Source organism: Cajanus cajan, chromosome 9 (assembly GCF_000230855.2).
Source record: "Cajanus cajan strain Asha chromosome 9, NIPB_CcT2T_4, whole genome shotgun sequence".
Taxonomy (NCBI): Eukaryota; Viridiplantae; Streptophyta; class Magnoliopsida; order Fabales; family Fabaceae; genus Cajanus; species Cajanus cajan.
The window spans coordinates 19,085,511-19,106,720 of record NC_138525.1 but is presented as its reverse complement, the minus strand read 5'-3'; the positions used below and the strand labels follow the sequence as shown (position 1 = coordinate 19,106,720).

The window sequence follows — 21,210 nt, the reverse complement described above, 5'->3', positions numbered from 1 at the left end:
TTTTGTGTATAATATATCATCATCTCATTCTTTACTTTTGTCCCAATTATCAGGAATTGCAAAACTATCACCACAAATTAAGCATATATAAAAATACGTCGATGATTGTATTTGAAACTTTTCAAATTATTTTGTGCCCAACAGGGAAAATATATACAATTGTACAGATGGATTATAGTAAAGAAAAAACGTTAGCACAAAGATTTGACACTTGTATATACTTTTGGACTGAGATTCAATCTCAAATTCGAGTTTGGATTCACTCCACTGAAAAAATGAATTGCATGAAATGAGAAGGATGTATTTGATCGCTAATTAGATATAATTAACTATTTTTATTTTCATTCAAATACAAAAATAAAAAATAAAAAATAAATCACTTGCTTTCTTAAAGAATATTTACGATATATATGATTCATGTAAAATTTCTACCGTAACAAATGATACTGCTCAACATACCCAACAATTCAAATTAATTTTTGCACTCAATATTATCACTTGAATAAAAAGTATTATTCATCTAATTATGAATCATTAAAAAATATGACTTTAGGACGTTTGTCTGTGCTATAGATAAATAGATAGTAACAAGAGATATTTGTTGAAAAGCTCTAGTTTTCTTTTTAAAGTGTAGTTAAATTTTTAATCTCTTTAATTTGATGATAAGTATACTTTTAGGTCCTTGAATTTTGTTGGAGCCAACTTAATTTTTTATTTTACAGATAGTGGATTTGTCTCTTTTTGAATTTTTTTTATTTTATTTAAACAATTAATTATTATTTTCTATCCAAATATTTAGAAGTTTGTATTGGATTTAACCTATAAAATAGATTTAAAAGTTTAGAAGTGAAAAATAATAAAATCTGAAGAAACTTAAAGGAAAATTTGGGAAAAAATTGAATTAAAATTTATATTAAAAAAGCAAAAACATAATTCAATTTCAAACTAAAAATTAAAAACACAATTAAAACTTTTCTTAAAAAAGGGGAAGTACGTAACAAAAACGCTCAGTTTCTAAATGTTGATTTGGCTAACACGTGGATCAAAATGCAACGACAGATCGAACACCTATATTTCGTTTATGTGCATGAAGATTACACATGGTATAATTCGGGACATATTCTATTTTATATTGGGAAAAAACTCTTTTTGGATGGTGGAAAAACAGAAATTTTCGGAATAATTAAAAAGGTTAGAGAAAAAAAGTGATAGATATTTTTTCTATCCATAAAAAGTGATAAATATAATAAATAGTGTGACAAGAAAAGTACGAGAAATAGGAATAAATGAAGTGAAAGTGAGATAAAAAAACATAAGTGAACGTGTGTTCATAGTTATACTTTTATATTTGAGTTACTATTAATATATATATATATATTTACTTTCATTTTCTTTTTATCTATTTTAATCCTTTTTTTCAATGCATTATCGAGGGTTATTATATTCTTTTAGAAAAACTCGAGAGTTATTATATTCTTGCACTTAATTTATTTCTATCTCATTTTCTATCCATCTTGCTCCCATCTTTTTTTTATATTTCATTTTCAGTTGTATTATTTGCCACAATTATTAGTTTACCTCATTTTCTTTGTTTATTTTTCTGTCTTTCTCTTTATACATATATCTAAAAAAAATGAGGTGCATATTTATTATTTTCTCATTACTTATTATACTTATTACTTTTAGTTTTTTATACTCCAAAATTCGACAAATTATTGTGTGTTTGAAATTGATTAAATCATCATTTTTATATATAAATAATTTGTATGACTATCAAATTAGTTTCTAAATTGAAAAGAATTAAATAAAAACTTTAAAAAAGTATTTTATCATTCAAATTAATCTAAAAATGAATATTTATTATAATAATATTATTAATAGCATTGATGTGACACATAAAGAATATTTGATGTTCCTTTGACACTCATTTACTCAAGAGAGATACCAATTAAATATATATATATATATATATATATATATATATATATATATATGTAACCTATAAAATCTAAAATCATCCTCATTTCAAGTCATAAAGAAAGTAACTAGATCATCTAAAGATTAAATAACAATTACATCTTTAATGTACTTGAACTAAAATCAAAATAATTAACATAATTTCTTAACTACTCCAAATTTTCAGTGTCACATTAGCAGCAAAGTCTCTACATACACATCTAAATCTCTCCCTGCTCCTCCTAAGATTGAGGATCCTTGTCTGCAAAACATACAAAAGACACACCAACAACAAACAAGGAGTGAGGACAATCTCACTCTATAGAGAATGGACTGCAACACTCGACATCTCATCCTTCACAATAAATAAATATAATACACAATAATTAATACTTCAAATTATAATAACAACAATTCATACTTCAACTATAATATCAATAATTCATACTTCAACTTCACTTATAAATATCAACCATTCCATTCACAAGCACATACACAGAAATGCAATGTGATGCACACCTATATCTAAATGCATGGAGCACCCGACCATCATCTCAAGAATTTATAGTTGATACTTAAGTCCCGAGTTAACCTTAGGCTACCAACACAAAAGTGTTCCCACCAGAACCACAAAGACAAATTCTCACTAGATCTATTGAACAGGTTCCCACTAGAACCACAATATCATGCAAATATGATGCATGACACAACATGCAAATGGTTCTATATAACTTCATCATGATCATCATATCATTCATTATTCATCAACATCTATATTCATTCACATCAATTATCACCCATCCAGATAAGAATCATCATTCATCATGCATATATATAGATATAGATATTCATCATCATATAATCAATCATCGACGACATGATAACATCTTTTAAAATGTCAAAGAGGGCCTCCTAACAATCCACATCGGGCTTGGAAACCCATGCCCAACTTTAAGCCAAGGGAGAGAACACCAACTCTCTCTCACGCCCAACTTCCCTAAGCCATGCCCTACTTTAAGCCGAGACAAATTAAAGAGCAACCAATAAAACCTCTCGTGCCCAGTGTCACACCTCATGCCCGACTTTAAGCCATGACAGAGAGCACCACAATCCTCTTGCGTCTGACATGGAAATTTTCCTGCCCAGCACCAGCATGTCTAGGCAGTGTCTTCATACAAATGAAGACACACCTAGTGTCAAGCACCTAAGCTCGATGCCGCGTGCGATCCAGCACCCAAACACATCAACATCAGAACAAATCTTGAAGAAAACATCACCCAAATCAATCATGCGAGTTATAATAACTCAAAACACGTACATCTGGAAAATTCACCAATTTCAGCATCTACAACTTTTGCCTCTAAAATTCATCAAATTCTTCTCCTTTAGTGTTCTAACCCCTTTCTACATAGCACTCAATTAATTACTCTAAAACATTTGATCATCAAATAAAATACATATTCAAAATATACCTAACAAATCGCATCAAACGCACACAACATTTCATCAAACAGAAAACTTATGGGATTAAGGTCAATTTCTTTACCCTTCATGCATACACCCAATCCTCAGAAATGAGTGTTTTCATTCCCCCTTTACCTGGAGTGATGCAAAGTATCATATCTACGCCTCTGGCTCCTCTTCGATGATTTATTCTCCTTGTTATCCAGAGAGCACACGATGACAAAGAACGTGAAAAATGAAAAATGAATAATAATCTTCTTTACTCTCCCTTCTCTTCTAATATATAACTTTTATTTCTCTAAACTTTCTCTTATCTTAATTATTTCAAATACTCCCTAACTGATTAAATCTATTAAAATGTATAAAATAAAAATTACTAATCACAAAATAAAATAAGATCATTATCATCTTTCTAATTATTATTATTATTATTATTATTATTATTATTATAATTATTATTATTATAATTATTATTATTATTATTATTATTATTATTATTATAATAATAAAAATATCATAGTGCTACAATTCCAATGGTTCATCGATATGGTGTTTATGTCATCACACACCAAGATGACAATAAACACCTATTTTTATTCAGTTGTCTTCTTCACACTATATTTAGAAGACATGAAAGTAAGAAGAATAGAAAAAAAAAATACCGATGTTTCATTCTTTCCCTTGTTTGGTATTATTTAAAAAGTGAAGAGAAATTATTTCAGTCAAACCCATCCCATGTTTTCATTCCATCCAGAATAGGAGGCAAAATCTTTTTTCATAGTTAAAAGACTAAATTATTCTTACCTTTACATTATTTTTATTAAATTCTTTTTTATTAAAGTGGCTGCTTGCAAAGGGGTTGGTGGAGTGAATTTCACAGGTGAATACAAAGAACAAATTGAGATGTAACCGATGAGTTTGTCTATAACATTTTTATTTCACAACACAACACCCATTTTCATAAATTCTAATATAGTTGATCGGGTTAAAACTAACTTTATTCTTGGTTTTTTTAACTCATTCCTGTGGTTGTATACGTGTATTATTAAAAAAATAAAATCTTTAAAAACTGTAATTGCTTCACCTCGTGTACTAACTTTATTCTTGGTTTTTTAAGTCGTTTGTGTGGTTGTATACATGTATTATTAAAAAAAAAAAATCTTTAAAAACTGTAATTGCTTCACCTCGTGTTTTGATAAAGAATTTTATGAGAATAATTAATTTTTTAGTTAAATATGTTTTTAGTGTATGTAAAATGAATGAATTATGATTTTGGTCTTTATATATATATATATATATATATATATATATATATATATATATATTCATTTTAAAAAAATTTGTAAATATTGTTTTTATCCTTAATTTTAAAATGAATAAAATTTTAATTTTGATCATGTAAAATATATATTTTTATCCATCTTGAATATAAAGTGTAGTAACCCAATTTCGTCCGGAAAATATCAATTTTGTAAAAAAAAAAAAAAAATAGCAAAAAAGGTATATACAAGAAAGAATAAAAAAGACAAAAATATGGAAGCCAATTGTAACGCCTCATTTTTTATATTTTTATGGGGGGTAATTTAGTAATTTTCATATGATTTCAGAAGTCTAGCACGGGCCATTCCAAAACTTGAACGGGCCGTTCCAACATTCCAAAAAACCCTAAAATTTTCTAGCCCAGAACGGGCCGTTCCAAGACTGGAACAGACCGTTCCAACCTTCCAAAAAACAGCCCAGAACGGGCCGTTCCAAAACTGGAATGGGTCGTTCCAACCTTACAAAAAGCCTTGAAATTTCTAGTCCGGAACGAGCTGTTCCAAAACTGGAACGGGCCGTTCCAACCATCCAAAAAGACTTATAAATTATAGCCCAGAACGGGCTGTTCCCAGAAACTGGAACGGCCCGTTCCCAAAATGGAACGGGCCGTTCCAACCTAAAAAAAGGACCTGTAATTTTTAGCCCAGAATGGGCCGTTCTCGAACTACCCAAATACCTAAAAATTTTAGTCCAGAACGGGCCGTTCTGATATTGGAACAGCCCGTTCCGAAAATGGTCGTTGTGAGTAAAATTGCAACCCCGGAACGGGCCGTTCCGGATTCAGAACGGGTCGTTCCGGTCCCTCCTGAAAGTCTATAAATAGCGGCCCTTCCCCTTCCCAAAGACACCTACACACACCTACACACACCCTTCCCACACACATCTTCACCTTGGACCAGAGGGAACCCAGAGGAAGAGACCAGCAAGTTACCGCTACTGTAGCGAAGAATTGTGAGTATATTAAACTCACTTCTTTTTATTTTTTTTTATATCTGTCATTAGTCCTTATTTAAATTTAAAATGTGATCAAATATAGTGTTACAATATTTAATGTAAATATTTGAAATTATTGTATTAAAAATTTTATTGGAGGAATGGTTAATTAGATGTGACATCTTTTTAACCTTTGAATTTAAAGTACAAGTTGTGACAGCTTATCTTTAAATTTTTCTTCCAAAAAAACAAAAATGTTCAACCAATAAATTTTTTTAACATCATAACATCTCTAGCAATAATTATAATTAAAATTTTATTAAATTGACTTTGGTCTACACCTTAGTCAATTTTATATTTTTAGGTGAATGAGTTGAGACAGTTCAAGAATCCTATATTTAACAAAAATAAAATTTAATTAAAAATATCAACACACAAATATTTTCTATCAAAGAACTACGTGACTCTGATTCTTCATTACACGTGAAGATACGTAGGAGCAAGAACTAAATCTTGTCGAGCCAAAAAATAAAAAAATATATTATCCTCCTTTTTATATAACAATAATAATTTTAACCTTTTTTTCAATGCATAATTTAAATTAGTTAAATAAAATATATTTGATAATTTTAGTGAGATAAATATTTTATAAATTATAAATAATTAGTTTAATTAATTAAAGGTAATCGTCTTAGGACGAACGTTGTGAGGTGCTAATACCTTCCTCACACGTAATCGACTCCCGAACTCAAAAATTTGGTTTTCGCAGACTATTTTTTATTTTATGGTTTTTCCAATGTTTTTCCGTAAAAAATAACATTGGTGGCGACTCCTCTTTTTCAATTTATTTTTCGCCGTCCCGTCGCGACCGAGGTTGCTACATAAAGTTATTATATTTGATCTCTAATGATCATTGATAAATAAATAGTAATTATTTCAAAGATCTTTAAATTTTTATAGACATCAACATAATATTATTAGCAGTTATAATAAGTAACATATAGAATGATCACTTAATTTTTTAGTAAATGAATAAATAATTAAAAATGATTACAAAATAATGAGAATTAAAAATAATATTTATTTTTTCAAAAAAAATAATAGTTCTAAAATTTTAGAGAAATGAAAAATAAAGATAAAATTTTACAAGAGTTAAAATTTGAACTCGTTCTTTTTACAAAAGTTAAAAACATCTTTAAGTCTTGATTTTTTTATGAATTTAAAAGTTTCTGTTCTGAAATATTTTATTTGAATTAATAAAAAATTAAAATTATAGAAATTTATGAAAGTATTTTATTACTTAACGTTGTAGAATTAAATTCCATAAGAAAATAGTAAGACCTAAGTTAGGGGAGTCACGTTATATGACTTCCAGAAATTTTTTTATATATATGAGAAATGATTTTCATATAACAATCTGTGTAACAAACTTTGGAATATAAAGAGAGAAGAGTATGAAATGTAATTAGTAATGAAGTAGGAAGAAAGCCATAAAGAGAAGAGAAGAAAAAAAAAAGTAATATTATAAATTTTTGTATGAATAAAATAACTTATTTATTTAATATATACTAGATGTGCGGGTCACGTGTAAAATTAAAAGTGTAATATAGTGGGCTTATTTAAGTATTAAAAAAGAAGGAGGGAGGTTATTTTCTACAATGAGTAAGATTATTTTCATATTTTGTATGAGAAATTCTCATTGAAATTTAATGGAATTAGTTTAGTAGTGAGAATTAAAGTAGCATATACGAGATTTTATAATTAAAACTGAACTAAAGGAATATTATGAACATGATTAACATTTTTTTTTATTGGGAGGGCTCGGTTATAAATAGTTTGAAGAAGGAAAATGTGAAATTGAAAATTCCAAATTAAGCCTATTTTGAAGAAGATCCGAGATAAGAGTCCAGCTCAATTGGCTGCCATCTCGAGGGTAGCAAAGTTACAATATAATTCGATTTTATATATACGTACAATGTTCGGATTTGTTTAAATTATATATATTTTATGAGTTACGTGTTTGATTAAATACTTATACTAAATTTTATAAAAATTTATTCAATATTTTTTTTTGTATAATAAAAATTTGATCAATTTTTAATTACTGAATTATATAATATTATATTTAAAATTATATATATTAAATTTGACATGATTTTTTTATTTTAATATATAATATAATATTTAAAATTTATTAAAAAATAATAATAATTACATATTTTAAATATTATATTATACATTAAAATAAAAAAAAGTCAATAAATAATTAAATAGTTTTCGAATCATATCAAATTTGATATATATATATATATATATATATAATCTTAAGTATAAAATCATATATTTCAACGGTTTGATTAATTAAATTTTATTATATAAAAAATTATTAAAAATATAAGATTTTATATAAATGTTTAAATTTATATATGATAGCTAGTAATGAAATTTGACTCATATATTTTATATTTAATATTTTTAAAATAGATAAAAGAAAAGATTAAATTATATTTTTTATCTATATATTTTTTAGGATTGAAATTGTTTATAGTAATTTTAAATGATTCAATTTATTGTTATTGTTTTATGAAGAATGTTCCATGATGGCAAACAATTGAACAAGAAAGAGAATATCTCATTGAATGGGACAAGGTTAGTCTGCCGAAGACCAGAAAAACCATGGGAAAATGGTGTCCTCCTGCGAGTGGAAATCTAAAATGCAACGTTGACGCCGCTTTTTTCGAAGACCAAGAGGCAAGAGTGCTTCGGTTTGCGTGATGAGCATGGGAGAGTTTTGCCATTGCATGCAGTAGCTGGAAGAAGCAACAGCGCTTCGTTAAGCTCTTACTTGGTTGATAAACCAAAGAGATTGACACCATCGTTATTGAAAACTAGGCTTGTGATCTTATGGTGTTCGGTTGTATCATATCTCAGGGAAAGGAATTGTTAAATATTAGACCAAATTATAATGTTTGTTTTGTTGGCAAGAGAAACAAATTTACTGCATCTTTGTTTTCCTATATTTTTAAATTTCTAATTACCTTTAACGTATTTTGTCTCACACATAATTTTTTCGTTGGATGTAACTTAATATAATACAAACACACTATTAGTCACTCGATCAAGTCTATTTCTTGTGTGAGTTTGGCCTTTTACCATTATGGATTGTTCAACAAATTTCTAAGAAAATGAAATAAGTATGTTATTATAAAAATATATATATAATTTTTTTTATTTAAATTAATATTAACGTCATTAATAAAATTTGATCACAGATAAACATTCAATTTTACAAATTATAAGTTAAATTTAATATTTTAAAAAAGGATGTAACGACCCGGCTAGTCACCACACACTACCCAACAACAACGGCATGCACACAGAAAAGAACAAGTATATACATATAGTGTCTAGAATATATACATATATACAAGGTCCAATCTAAGCTACATCAGAATATACAAATACAGCCCAAAGTAGCCAAACTAGTGGCCAAAACATCAAAACATCAATAAAATAATGCTCCATCTGCTAGCTGCAGACCTGCCTCAACTCACTGACCTAACCCTGCTCTGCTCTCATACAATGTATGATCATCGCAGTCCAAACACATGGAAACAACAAAGGGTAAGCTAGTGTAAAGAATCAGCATATAAAACATATTTAAATAATATGAACAGCTACAGCTATCAGCACATCATCAGCATACATCTCATCAGCTAAACAGCATACACGGCAATAAGCACACAATGCGTCGTCATGCATATTAGCTCGGAGATCTCCTACAATAGCTCAGCCTTACGACCTACAACAGCTCAGCCTTACGGCCTACAACAGCTCAGCTTTACGGCTTACAACAGTTTATATCAGCATACAACACAACACAACAATTCATCATACAGCAATAACGGCTTACAGCACGGCTCAGCACGACAATATACATCTATAACAGCTTAACATCATTATTCAGCATGACCATCTAGTCAGCACAGCCTATTCATCAATTACATCTCAACTCAACAATTTCAGCATAATTCAACAACTTCATGCGCGCGCCCGGCGCACACATGGTCGCGCCCGGCGTGGCACAACCAGAGAGTACCAGGGAACCAGCGCGCCCGACGCAATTCCTATTGCGCCTGGCGTGAGGGAAGGCAGAGACCTCACGAGGTCTTATAAGCCCGGCGTGCTAATCTCGCGCTCGGCGCAAGAAAGTAGAGACCTTCCCAGGGTCTCACGCCCGGCGCAATACAAATTGCGCCTGGCGCCACCTCTGGCAGAGACTCCCAAGGAGTCTCCACGCCCGACGAGACAAGGTCACGCCCGGCGTCACACCAGAACCACAAAACTTGAGTCATCCACTGATATTGCGCCTAGCGCTATCCCACCACGCCCGGCGTGGGCCATCCAGAGACTCACATCACTACTACAAATTGGATGATCTAAGTCACTTAATTTAAGTTAGTTTACTAAAACCTGATGTAGAATAAGAGGCGGTGGCATTTTTGTAAATAAAAGGAACATAATCTATGACGGTTTAGATAGTTAACGTAGTAGAATGGCTTATAGAAACTTATCTACGACGGTTTTATTGTAGAACTGACTTAAATAAATAGACACGATTAACCCGCGCGTTCCCTCTCAATTCATCAGCGCCCTTCAATCTCCCACCACAACCCTCGAGTTCTCGGTTCTCTCCGCTCGCAAGCTATCAGCGTCTCGTGCAGCCCGTGTTCTCTCTCAATTTTCACCATATCCTCTCGTGCGCAAACCCCACCGTTAAGTTCCACAAACTCGCTCTCCCTGCCAAGGTTTCTTTTTTTTTTTTCTCTAATTAGTCATGCACCTTTTTCGATTATCCTGTTCCATTAATCAATTGTTGAAGTTGTCAGCGTTTGGGAGTTTTGTGAAAAATGTTGAGGAATTTTACAAATTCAAGGAATTTTAAATTCTTGGTATTTGAATTACTTTGATTTCAATTTCTATCATTCTTAAAATATTTTGTTTGGATAAGTCAATTCAAATTTCTCAAATTTTAAATTGTTGGGTTGGATATGATAATTTGATTCCACCATGATAAAATTGATTTTAAAAATATATTTATATGTTGATATTTTTAAATTAAATTTTATAAAAATAAATATTAGCTAATTTTTAAATATTTATAATAATTTTTAAAATTAATATTAGATAATATTTAATAATTTTAAAAATATTTTTGAATATTCAATAATTAAAAACTTGAAGAAATAAGAGATAAGATAAAATATATAAGTGAAATAAGAAAGAAAATATGAGGAATTTCAAATTCTTACTTTTTTGGGAGAATTTGAAATTCTACTATTTCAAGGAATTTTACAAATGCTTGAATTTCAAATTCCTTATAAATTCTTCATCCAAACAAGGTATTTCACCTCAAAGAATTTGAAATTATTCAAATAAATGAATTACTCCATTTAAATTCCCCATCCAAACACACTATAAGGGTTTTTGCGCGATTTTGCTTCTTTTTTTATATGAGAGATTGCTATGATAGCTTGCTTTCTACAGCTGCTGCTACACAAAATAGCTTGTGTGGTTCTCTTTGTTCTTTACTTATTTATAATGTATTCGAAGCTTTTGATGAACTTGCTCTGCATTTTTCTATGCTATGTCTCACGCAGTGTGAGTTCTCACTAAAGCGTTGGTGGTCAGAGGTGATCAGAGATGGGGCTGAAGAAACACCTTTGAGAACAGGACAGAACGGAACGGCACAGAACGTAAAGAAACGAAACAGGACGGAACTGAGCGGAACGAGATGAGAGGTGTTTTCATCGCTGTAAAAATTTTTTTACCTTTTCATAATAAAATGCAAGGGTCAATTATTGGTCGTTTTTATTAAGGGTCAATTTTCTAGATATTGTATTTGTAACTTGCGTGATTTTTTTCGGATTTTTTCTGGATATTTCATTTTTATGCATCTCCATTTTTATGGATGTGTGTATAAGTAAACTAAGTTATTTTATTTTACTGTCAAAAGAAATTGTTATAAACTAAGTTACTTTGGGGGTGCTGCTGGCTGTTGTCACCTTGCTTGCTTCTCTTTGGAGATTTGGCTGCTATTTTAGGGAAAGCATCTAGGCTGAAGTCTACTTTGAGGGTCTTGATTGGAGGCTGGGATGGCCATGGCAATTACTTTTATCAATAGTGGATAATTTTTCTGAGCACCAATGCTAATCATTGTTCTTGCATTTTCCTTACCTTAGCCATACTTGTGTTGTGTCTCTCTGTATGTGACTTAGAGTCGAAAGCGTGCTTATTAAAATACATAATTTTAATATCTTGTAATTGTGTGGATTAAGTATACTCTTAAGGCTGTTATAGGAAGCGACGAATAACTAGTCATTGTTCGCGGAATGGCGCAATGTCATTAAGTTCAATAGTTACATTTAAACTTCTAATTCTCTTATGATGTGAATGTGATGGAATCTGGTCGTGTTTGCTTTGGAATCCATTAGTTTCTGAGTTAGGATGCATGATGTTATTGTTATTTGGAATGGAATAGTACAAATCTATTTAGAGCTTACTATTAAAAAAATGATTATTTTCTCTCTAGTGGCTTCCAATATTTGTAAACTTTACATTTGCGTTTGATCTTACAGCAAATATTTTATTTAATATATAAATCTAAATTTAGGTATGCATGTCAGTGTATAATGTAGAGCATATGGCCGATTGGTACCAAGTACCGGCCTACCGAAGTTGGTCTTGTAAGTTGTAACTACTGAAAATTGGCTTCTCTTCTCGTGAATGCACAAGACCTCAAACTTGAAAGTCTTCAGCCAGCTTTGCCTCTAACGACGATGTTTAGATAGAATGATAGGGAAATCACCTGACTTTACACGAAATGCAGTTAATAACTAACTATATTAAGTCTATATTAACCCCTCACCCCTCCTTTTATCTATATTAGCCAGCTTTGCCAGCTTTGTCCATGTTGGAATTATTTTGTTTAAACTGCAAGTATAATTTGTGGAACTATTCCGACATATGGCATTTAACGTGAGTGGATTATGCACTTTGAAAACAGGAACTTTTGTGGTAATCATATCTGCTGAATATGTTTGAGCTTCTATTTAAATTGTGAGTATGTTTAAATATGTGATATTATGTATGATGATTGCCAGCCCAAAACAGTCGGGAAATGACATAGATGTTTACCTAAGTCCATTGATTGAGGACTTGAAAATGTTGTGGGAAGAAGGGATTGACGTGTTTGATGGGTATCGACAACAAACTTTCAAGTTGCGTGCAATGACATTTTGTACTATTAATGATTTTCCAGCGTATGGGAACTTGAGCGGGTATAATGTTAAAGGACATCACGCATGTCCTATATGTGAACAACAAACAAGCTACCTCCAACTGAAAAATGGAAAGAAAACTGTTTACACTAGGCATCGAAAATTTCTCAAACCTTATCACCCATATCGGAGATTGAAGAAAGCTTTCAATGGGTGTCAAGAACATGAAATTGCACCAACACCCTTAACTAGTGAACAAGTTTATGATTTGGTGAAGGACATAAATGTTATCTTTGGAAAAACTCAAAAGAAGTCAACTGAGAAACACTTGTGGAAGAAGAGATCAATATTTTTTAATCTTCCTTATTGGTGCCATCTAGATGTTAGACATTGTATAGATGTTATGCATGTCGAAAAAAATGTATGTGATAGTGTAATAGGCACACTTTTAAACATTAAAGGCAAGACAAAGGATGGATTCAATGCTCGTCAAGATTTATTAGAGATGGGTATACGTTCACAATTACATCCAAGGTCAGAAGGTAAGAGAACATATTTGCCTCCAGCATGTCATACTTTGTCAAAAAAAGAGAAAATGAGCTTTTGTCGGTGTCTAAGAGGTGTGAAAGTTCCACAAGGATACTCTTCAAATGTTAAGAGCCTTGTATCATTGAATGATCTCAAATTGGTTGGCTTAAAATCTCATGATGTCACGTCTTGATGCAACAACTCTTACTGTGGCTATACGTGACATTTTGCCAAATAATGCTAGAAGTGTGTTAACTCGTTTGTGCTTCTTTTTCAATGCTATATGTGCTAAAGTCATTGATCCTGATAAATTGGATGAGTTGGAAAATGAGGCTATTATTATCTTATGCCAATTGGAGATGTATTTTCCTCCCGCCTTTTTTGACATCATGATTCATTTGATAGTTCATCTAGTTAGAGAGATCAAACTATGTGGCCCTGTTTATTTACGATGGATGTACCCAATTGAGTGTTACATGAAGATTTTAAAAGGGTATAGTAAGAATCCATACCGTCCAGAAGCATCAATTGTTGAAAGGTATATTGCAGAAGAAGCTATTGAATTTTGTTCAGAGTACATGTCTAAAGCAAAACCTGTAGGGCTTCCAAAGTCTCGGCATGAGGATAGATGTGAAGGCCAGGGTACAAAAGGCTTAAAAGTTAAATTCATTCTTCGAAAGGAATTACTTCAAGCACATTTGTATATATTAAACAACACTGATGAGGTCCTCCCTTACATATCTGAACACCAAACTGTTTTGAAGAAAAATAACCCCAGAATGAATGAAAAATCATTGGTCAACGAGCATAACAAGACATTCTTAAAATGGTTTAAAGAAAAAGTCTTCAGTGATGATAGTGCTTCTGAAACTTTAAAATGTCTTGCAAATGAGCCTAAGTATAATGTTTATACTTATACTGGATATGATATCAATAAGTTTTCCTTTTACACAAAGTCACAAGATGACAACAGTACCATGCAAAATAGTGGGGTCACTCTTCAAGCTCAATCTATGCATTTTTCTAGTAGGAATGATAAAAATCCTGTTGTGGCATCCACAAGTTATTATGGAGTCATTGAAGAAATTTGGGAGATCAATTATACTAAATTTAAAGTTCCTATTTTTAAGTGCAAGTGGGTTGATATTAACACAGGTGTGCGAACAGATGAAATGAGATTTACGATGGTAAACTTTAGCAAGGTGGGTCATAAAGAAGAACCTTTTATCATGGCAAACCAAGCTACACAGGTATTTTATGTCAAAGATCCCATTGATGAAAGGTGGTCCATTGTTCTCCAAGGTAGAAGTGTGCACAATGTTGATGATTCAACAATTGAGTTTTGGGAGAGCCTTTCATTTTCAACACGTATGGCTACTAACAATGAAGAAATTGAGCAAGATGACGTTCATGCCATTCGTAATGATCATGATGAAGGCATATGGGAAAACATTACTATCTAATTGTCACACATAAGTTATGTTTATCTTGTAGATTTTAATATTCTATTCATTATTTTTTATTTTTTAATTTAATTTTTATTACTTTTTTTAATTGACCTTGCTTCTTTTTTTTGTCAAAACAGACACATGGATACTCCTGAAGACTCCTCTGATCCTACACTCCCTACTTTAGAGGCTATACCTAGGAAAAAAAGAGCGCCAACACGGTTGAAAAGTGTAGCCCTTAAACGCATGAAGGGACAAAAAATAGAAATTGATGTGGATCCTAATACTGGGACAGCTTCAGGGCCAAACAGTGTTCAGTTTGCAAGTTATTTGGGAACCCTTGCTCGAGACAAGATTAACATTTTAGTTCCCCATTGGAAAGAAGTCCCACGAGCTACTAAGGATTTGATTTGGCAGGATATTTTGGTATTTCCATTACCTTTACATGATTTGACAATATATCATTATTTGACAACTTTGTTTGATAGTTTAAATTTATTATTATTAATTGTTTAATTTAATTTTTTTGTAGGAAGTCTATCAGATTGAGGATAATGCTATATTGAGGAAAAAAATCCTTCAACATGTTGCTATAAGATTTAGGCAATATAAGTCTTTTCTTACCAGGGTCTGGATAAATGGGAAACAAAAAGGTAATAGTCCTTGTGATAAGTATAACATCGATCCTGAAGACTGGAAAAAATTCAAAGAAATTAGAAATGACCCAAAATGGCAGGTAAACTATGTTTATTATTTTTTTAAATTTATAATATAGCTTTATTTATTTTTCTAATTGTTTTTTTGATGTTATTTAATTATTGCAAGTTATAAGAGAAAAAGCACAGGCTATCCAGCAACATAATGATGCCCCCCACCTATTGTCTCGTGGGGCTTATGATCTCTTAGTGACAAATTATTCTAAAAATGAAGTTAAGAGACTAAAGGAAGAAGCAATACAGTCTGGTGCTAGTCAGGATGTAGTTATTGATCCTCCTCCTCCTCCTCCACGTCATAAGATGTGGGTGATGGCTCGCACAAAAAGTTCAGGTGAAATGACTTCTGAGTCAGCTAACCAAATTGCTGAAAAAATTGTAAGTATTTTTTTAAAAATAAAACTATTTACCAATTTACTCAATTTTTATTCTATGATATATTGTAAACTAAATTTGTTTATTGTAGAATGAGTTGGATGAGCAAGCATCACAAGGTTCCTTTGTTCCTGACGGGCGTCAAGATATATTGAATACTGCCCTTGGACGACCAGAGCATCCTGGTCGTGTTCGTGCAGCTCGTGTTGGTACTACTATTGGTCAGTACTTTGGACGACGCCAGTCACAAGGATTAGCAATAGCTAGATTAACCCCCAAGGATTTGGAACTCCTCACACAACAAGTTGTTGCACAGCTCAAGAAAAATGATATCAATAATACACAAACACAGGATGTTCCTCCAGTTCAAGTAGATCTTGTCCCTGGTAGTAGTAAAGGTAGTTGTCCAACTCCTTCAAGTGCTACTGCTGCGGCTGGTAATGCATTGAGGGATGAGCCTCATGTTGATATCTCTCGTCTGTGTGAGTTATGCATCGATGATATACCACCTCGTGTAGTGGCCATTGGTAGAGTTTATGAGGGTAGTTCAACCATACACCATGTACCTCTATCAGTTGATTTGGTCAAGGTGGTTGTTGAGTTTGTCCGAGATTTTGATGCTCATGTTCTTGTGCCTACTTCAGAGGTTCAACTGGTTGGACATGCCCTACAGACTTTCATTTCATGGCCAAGACGTCTTGTGAGACATATTTCATCATCTAAGCAGACACATGATATTCCAACAGTTCATAGGTCCAAACCCAGTAATGATCCTATATGTGATTTGCGTGAGGCATCATTGACCTTAACTTATGGCAACCCATTTAAGGTGACATTGTCTTATTTATAAAGACTATTTAACATTTTTTGTTTTAGGTTGGTTACTTATCCAACTTGACCATTTCAGGTGATATGTCCTAGAAGTCTATTTGGTGTCGGTGTTGATGATTTTGTGTTCTATATTACATTCGATGATATACGTGAATTAATAGAACGTCAAATGCTTAACATCTCAATCATACAATTTTGGATGTTGTAAGTACACAATTCTTATTAGTATCAATATTTATTTAATTAATTATGATTCATTCATAATTATTTTTTATATAAATTTCAGTTATCTAAATCAAAAAATTGAAGAGCATGGCTACGATGACTTGTATGGATTTTTAGAGCCCCAGTCCACACAAAAATCAAGGAATAAGAAAGAGGAAAATATAAGTTATATCAGTGATAGGATAAAGAATTCCCAGAAACAAATTTACTTAGCTCCTTACATTGATCAGTAAGTGCATGTTTCTTATTGCATTTAATTTATGTAAATTATATATGTATTGTTTAACTAATTTTGGCTTAATGTAGAAATCATTGGCAGTTGTTGGTTCTTTGTCCTATAAGTAATGTTGCTGTATGGTTTTGTTCTTTGCATCATAAGCCCACTATGCATGTCAAAAATTTAGTCAAAAGGTAAACTTTAATTTTTACACATGTTTTAATTTTATGCTCTTTATTATAAAATTTTAATAATGTAACTTACATTCATTTTATTTTCTTTAGTGTTATGGCTGTGTATAATGTCATGAATGGTAGATCTACTGCATTATCAAAGAACTTAGAATGGATTTATCCCATGGTAAGTGGTTTGTAATTAAAGTCAATGTTCCTAACAAGTGTCTTTTATTGTCTTAATTAAAAAAAATTACTTATACTACTCAATTTGGTTTTCATTTTAGAGTTATAAACAACAAGGACATTACAAATGTGGATACTATGTCATGAATTGGATGTCAGAAATAATTGAAGGGGGTATAACAAATGGTTGGAGTGAGGTATATTTAAAAATATTGTTAATTTCTTTTAATGCTTATTATGATGTAACTAATATATGATATATATATATATATATATATATATATATATATATATATGTTGCAGCTTTTTGAAGATGCTACAGCATTGGAGGAAACCAAATTGGAAGACATTCGGATTCATTGGGGAAATTTCTTTTTAGAAAAATTTAGAATTAGATCATGTTGAAAGGTTTAGTATTACATGTAAAATTTAGAAATAGGTGAATGCGGCTTTAGCATTAGGCGGCTAAGTACATGTCTAATGTAGTATGACCTAATTTTTTTGAGCTTCTCTTCTCTTTGTAAGAAAATACTCTTCTTTTTGGATCTCAGATAGGTCTGTCTTGATTTTTGAGTATATGGCTTCTTTAGTATTATTTATTATATAATGATATTGATGTAATTGAGTCATTCTTATAATGATAAGGATCTCATATTGGCCTCTTTTGGTTTATGTTGGATTTTGATGCGGCTTCTCTCACATTGAATAATTGGATTAGTTTTATTGAATCAATTTTTACATATTTATAATTTATAGTTTTATTTTAAAAACTAACCTGATTAAAAAAAATATAATCTACAACGATTCTACAACAAAACTGACTTAGATGTGTGGTAATCTAAGTCGGTTTTTGACAAAAACCGACTTAGATTTACACATACATCTAAGTTGGTTTTGTCAAAAACTGACTTAGATCAACACATACATCTAAGATTGTTTTATGAAAACTGACTTAGATCAATACATACATCTACGACTTTTTTATGAAAACTGACTTAGATCAATACATACATCTACGACTGTTTTATGAAAACTGACTTAGATCAACACATACATCTACGACTGTTTTATGAAAACTGACTTAGATGAACACATACATCTAAGTCAGTTTTTAAATAACCGTCGTAAATATGTTTATTCATCTACGTCGCCTTCATCTAAGTCGGTTTTAGAACCGATGTAGATATGACAAAATAACTGACTTAGAATACAATCTTTCTAGTAGTGCATCCTCAAGCTCGCTCGGCGCATTCACCATTACGCCCGGCGTGCTTGCCCAAATGGAGTCTCTGATGGTCACGCGCCCGGCGCGAAGAACTACGCCCGGCGTGACACCCAGCAACAACCCTCAAACTTTCGAATCTCTTCAAACCCTGCAAAAATCCACATTTTCAACACATGCAATCCATTCAAGATGCCACATTTTCAACCAACAGCTCAAAAACACCACTTTTTTATACATGCAACCATAAATCAAGTGAAAGTCCCAAATTTTCATCAAAAACCCCAAAAATCCAATTTTCACCAAAACTCAGCCAAAATCAGCCAACACCAACAACTAATGAGCTTCTAGAACTCATTTTCATCCAAAAACAGCAAAAAATCTAGCTTCCCTTACCTCGGTGCAAGAATCCGAGCTTCCGGGAAGATGAAGACAATGAAGAAGAAGAAAAGAGCTTGAACGAACAGCGAAAAACAAGCTCGAGCAACCACGGAGGAGAAGAAAAGCTTCGAATCTCTTACTCAGTGGCACCACCTTGGGACAACAAGAAGAAGAAGAATAAGAGAGTGAGTGAGAGTGAACGAGAGTTGAGAAAAGAGAGGGAGAGTTTTACGAGGGCCTCACAACCTCCCCAACAACAAAAGTTTTCGTCCCCGAAAACAGACTTACTTGGGAATAGAAACGGATACCGCTCCCTGCACTGCTGCTCCACCTCCCAAGTAGCCTCACCAGTAGTTGCATCCCACAACACCTTCACCAGAGCAATGGACTTGCCCCTCAACTCCTTCAGCTTATGATCAATCACCACTACTGGCAACTTCTCAAACGTCAGGTTCTCTTTCACCCGCACATCATCCAGCTCCACCACATGACTAGAGTCATGAACATACTTCCTTAGTTGGGACACATGAAATACATCGTGTAGGTTTGAAAGAGACGGCAGCAAAGCCAACCGATAAGCAACCAGACCCACACGCTGTATGATCTGATAGGGACCTACAAACCTCAGTGTCAACTTCCTCGCCCTCAATGCTCTACCCACACCAGAAGTCGGAGTCACCTTCAGAAACACATGCTCCCCTTCAGCAAACTCCAAAGGCTTATGCCTTTTATCAGCATAAGATTTCTGCCTGCTCTGAGCAGTCTTCATCCTCTCCTGAATCAGCTTCACCTTCTCAGTAGTCTGTAGGATCAGCTCCGGTCCCACAACCACTGACTCTCCATCTTGATACCAACATAGAGGAGTCCTACATCTTCTGCCATACAAGGCTTCAAACGGCGCCATCCCAATACTAGCATGAAAGCTATTATTGTAAGTGAACTCAACCAGCGGTAGGACTTCCTCCTAGCTCCCCAAGTGGTCTAACACACAAGCCCTCAGCAGATCCTCCAAGGACTGGATTGTCCTCTCTGACTGACCATCTGTCTGTGGATGATTAGTAGAACTCAGCTTCAGCTTCGTGCCTAAGGCTTGGTGTAGACTCTGCCAAAATCTGGAAGTAAACCTCAGATCTCTGTCTGAAATAATACTGGAAGGCACCCCGTGCAACCGTACTATTTCCCTCACATACAACTGTGTCAACTTCTCCAAGGACCACTTGATGTTGACAGGCAAGAAATGTGCACACTTGGTCAACCGATCCACAATCACCCAGATAGCATCACTATTCCTAGCCGACCTAGGCAACCCGATAATGAAGTCCATAGTGATATTATCCCACTTCCATTCCGGAATCTCCATCTGCTGCATCAACCCACTCGGCTTTTGATGCTCCACCTTCACCTTCTGACAGGTCAGACAGGCCACCACATATTCAGCTATCTCCCTCTTCATACCAGACCACCAGAAAGTCTTCTTGAGGTCTTGGTACATCTTAGTCATACCAGGATGTATGCTAACTCTGCTCTTGTGGCCTTCCTCCAACACAGCTCTCCTCAGCTCAGCATCCTAAGGTAGGCAAATTCTTCCCTTGAACCTCAAGATTCCATCTCCGCCCAGCTCAAAACCAACAACCTTCTCAGTACCCAGCAAATCAAGAAGCTTCACCAGCTCTACATCTTGCAACTGCTTAATTCCAACCTGCCTCAAGAACACACTAGTTATGGTAATCGCCCCAAAACTAATGTGATCCTGAGCTAACACCACACAGAGATTCAAATCCATGAACTTCTCCACCAGCTCTAGCTCTTTCACCATCATACTAGACATGTGGATGGATTTCCTACTCAGTGCATCTGCCACAACATTGGCCTTGCCAGGATGATACATCAACTAGAAATCATAATCCTTCAGAAACTTCATCCACCGTCTCTGCCTCATGTTCAGCTCCTTCTGATCA

At 33.0% G+C, this 21,210-nt stretch overlaps 2 protein-coding genes across 2 annotated transcripts; both read left to right on the top strand.

Moving 5' to 3' along the window:
- The first annotated feature begins 9,954 nt into the window (after positions 1-9,954).
- On the top strand, positions 9,955-15,553 carry LOC114916395 (uncharacterized). Its single transcript, XM_083063948.1, has 2 exons — positions 9,955-10,481; positions 11,334-15,553. Exon 2 carries the CDS (start codon positions 13,658-13,660, stop codon positions 14,942-14,944), a length of 1,287 nt encoding a protein of 428 aa, XP_082920074.1. The 5' UTR covers positions 9,955-10,481; positions 11,334-13,657; the 3' UTR covers positions 14,945-15,553.
- LOC145951993 (uncharacterized) lies at positions 15,071-18,854 on the top strand. The gene is made up of 10 exons (XM_083064207.1): positions 15,071-15,355; positions 15,462-15,582; positions 15,755-16,020; positions 16,109-16,846; positions 16,925-17,052; positions 17,135-17,302; positions 17,380-17,484; positions 17,575-17,650; positions 17,751-17,846; positions 17,953-18,854. The coding sequence occupies exons 1-10, from the start codon at positions 15,071-15,073 to the stop codon at positions 18,052-18,054; spliced, it is 2,085 nt and encodes a 694-aa protein (XP_082920333.1). The 3' UTR covers positions 18,055-18,854.
- The last annotated feature ends 2,356 nt before the right edge of the window (positions 18,855-21,210 follow it).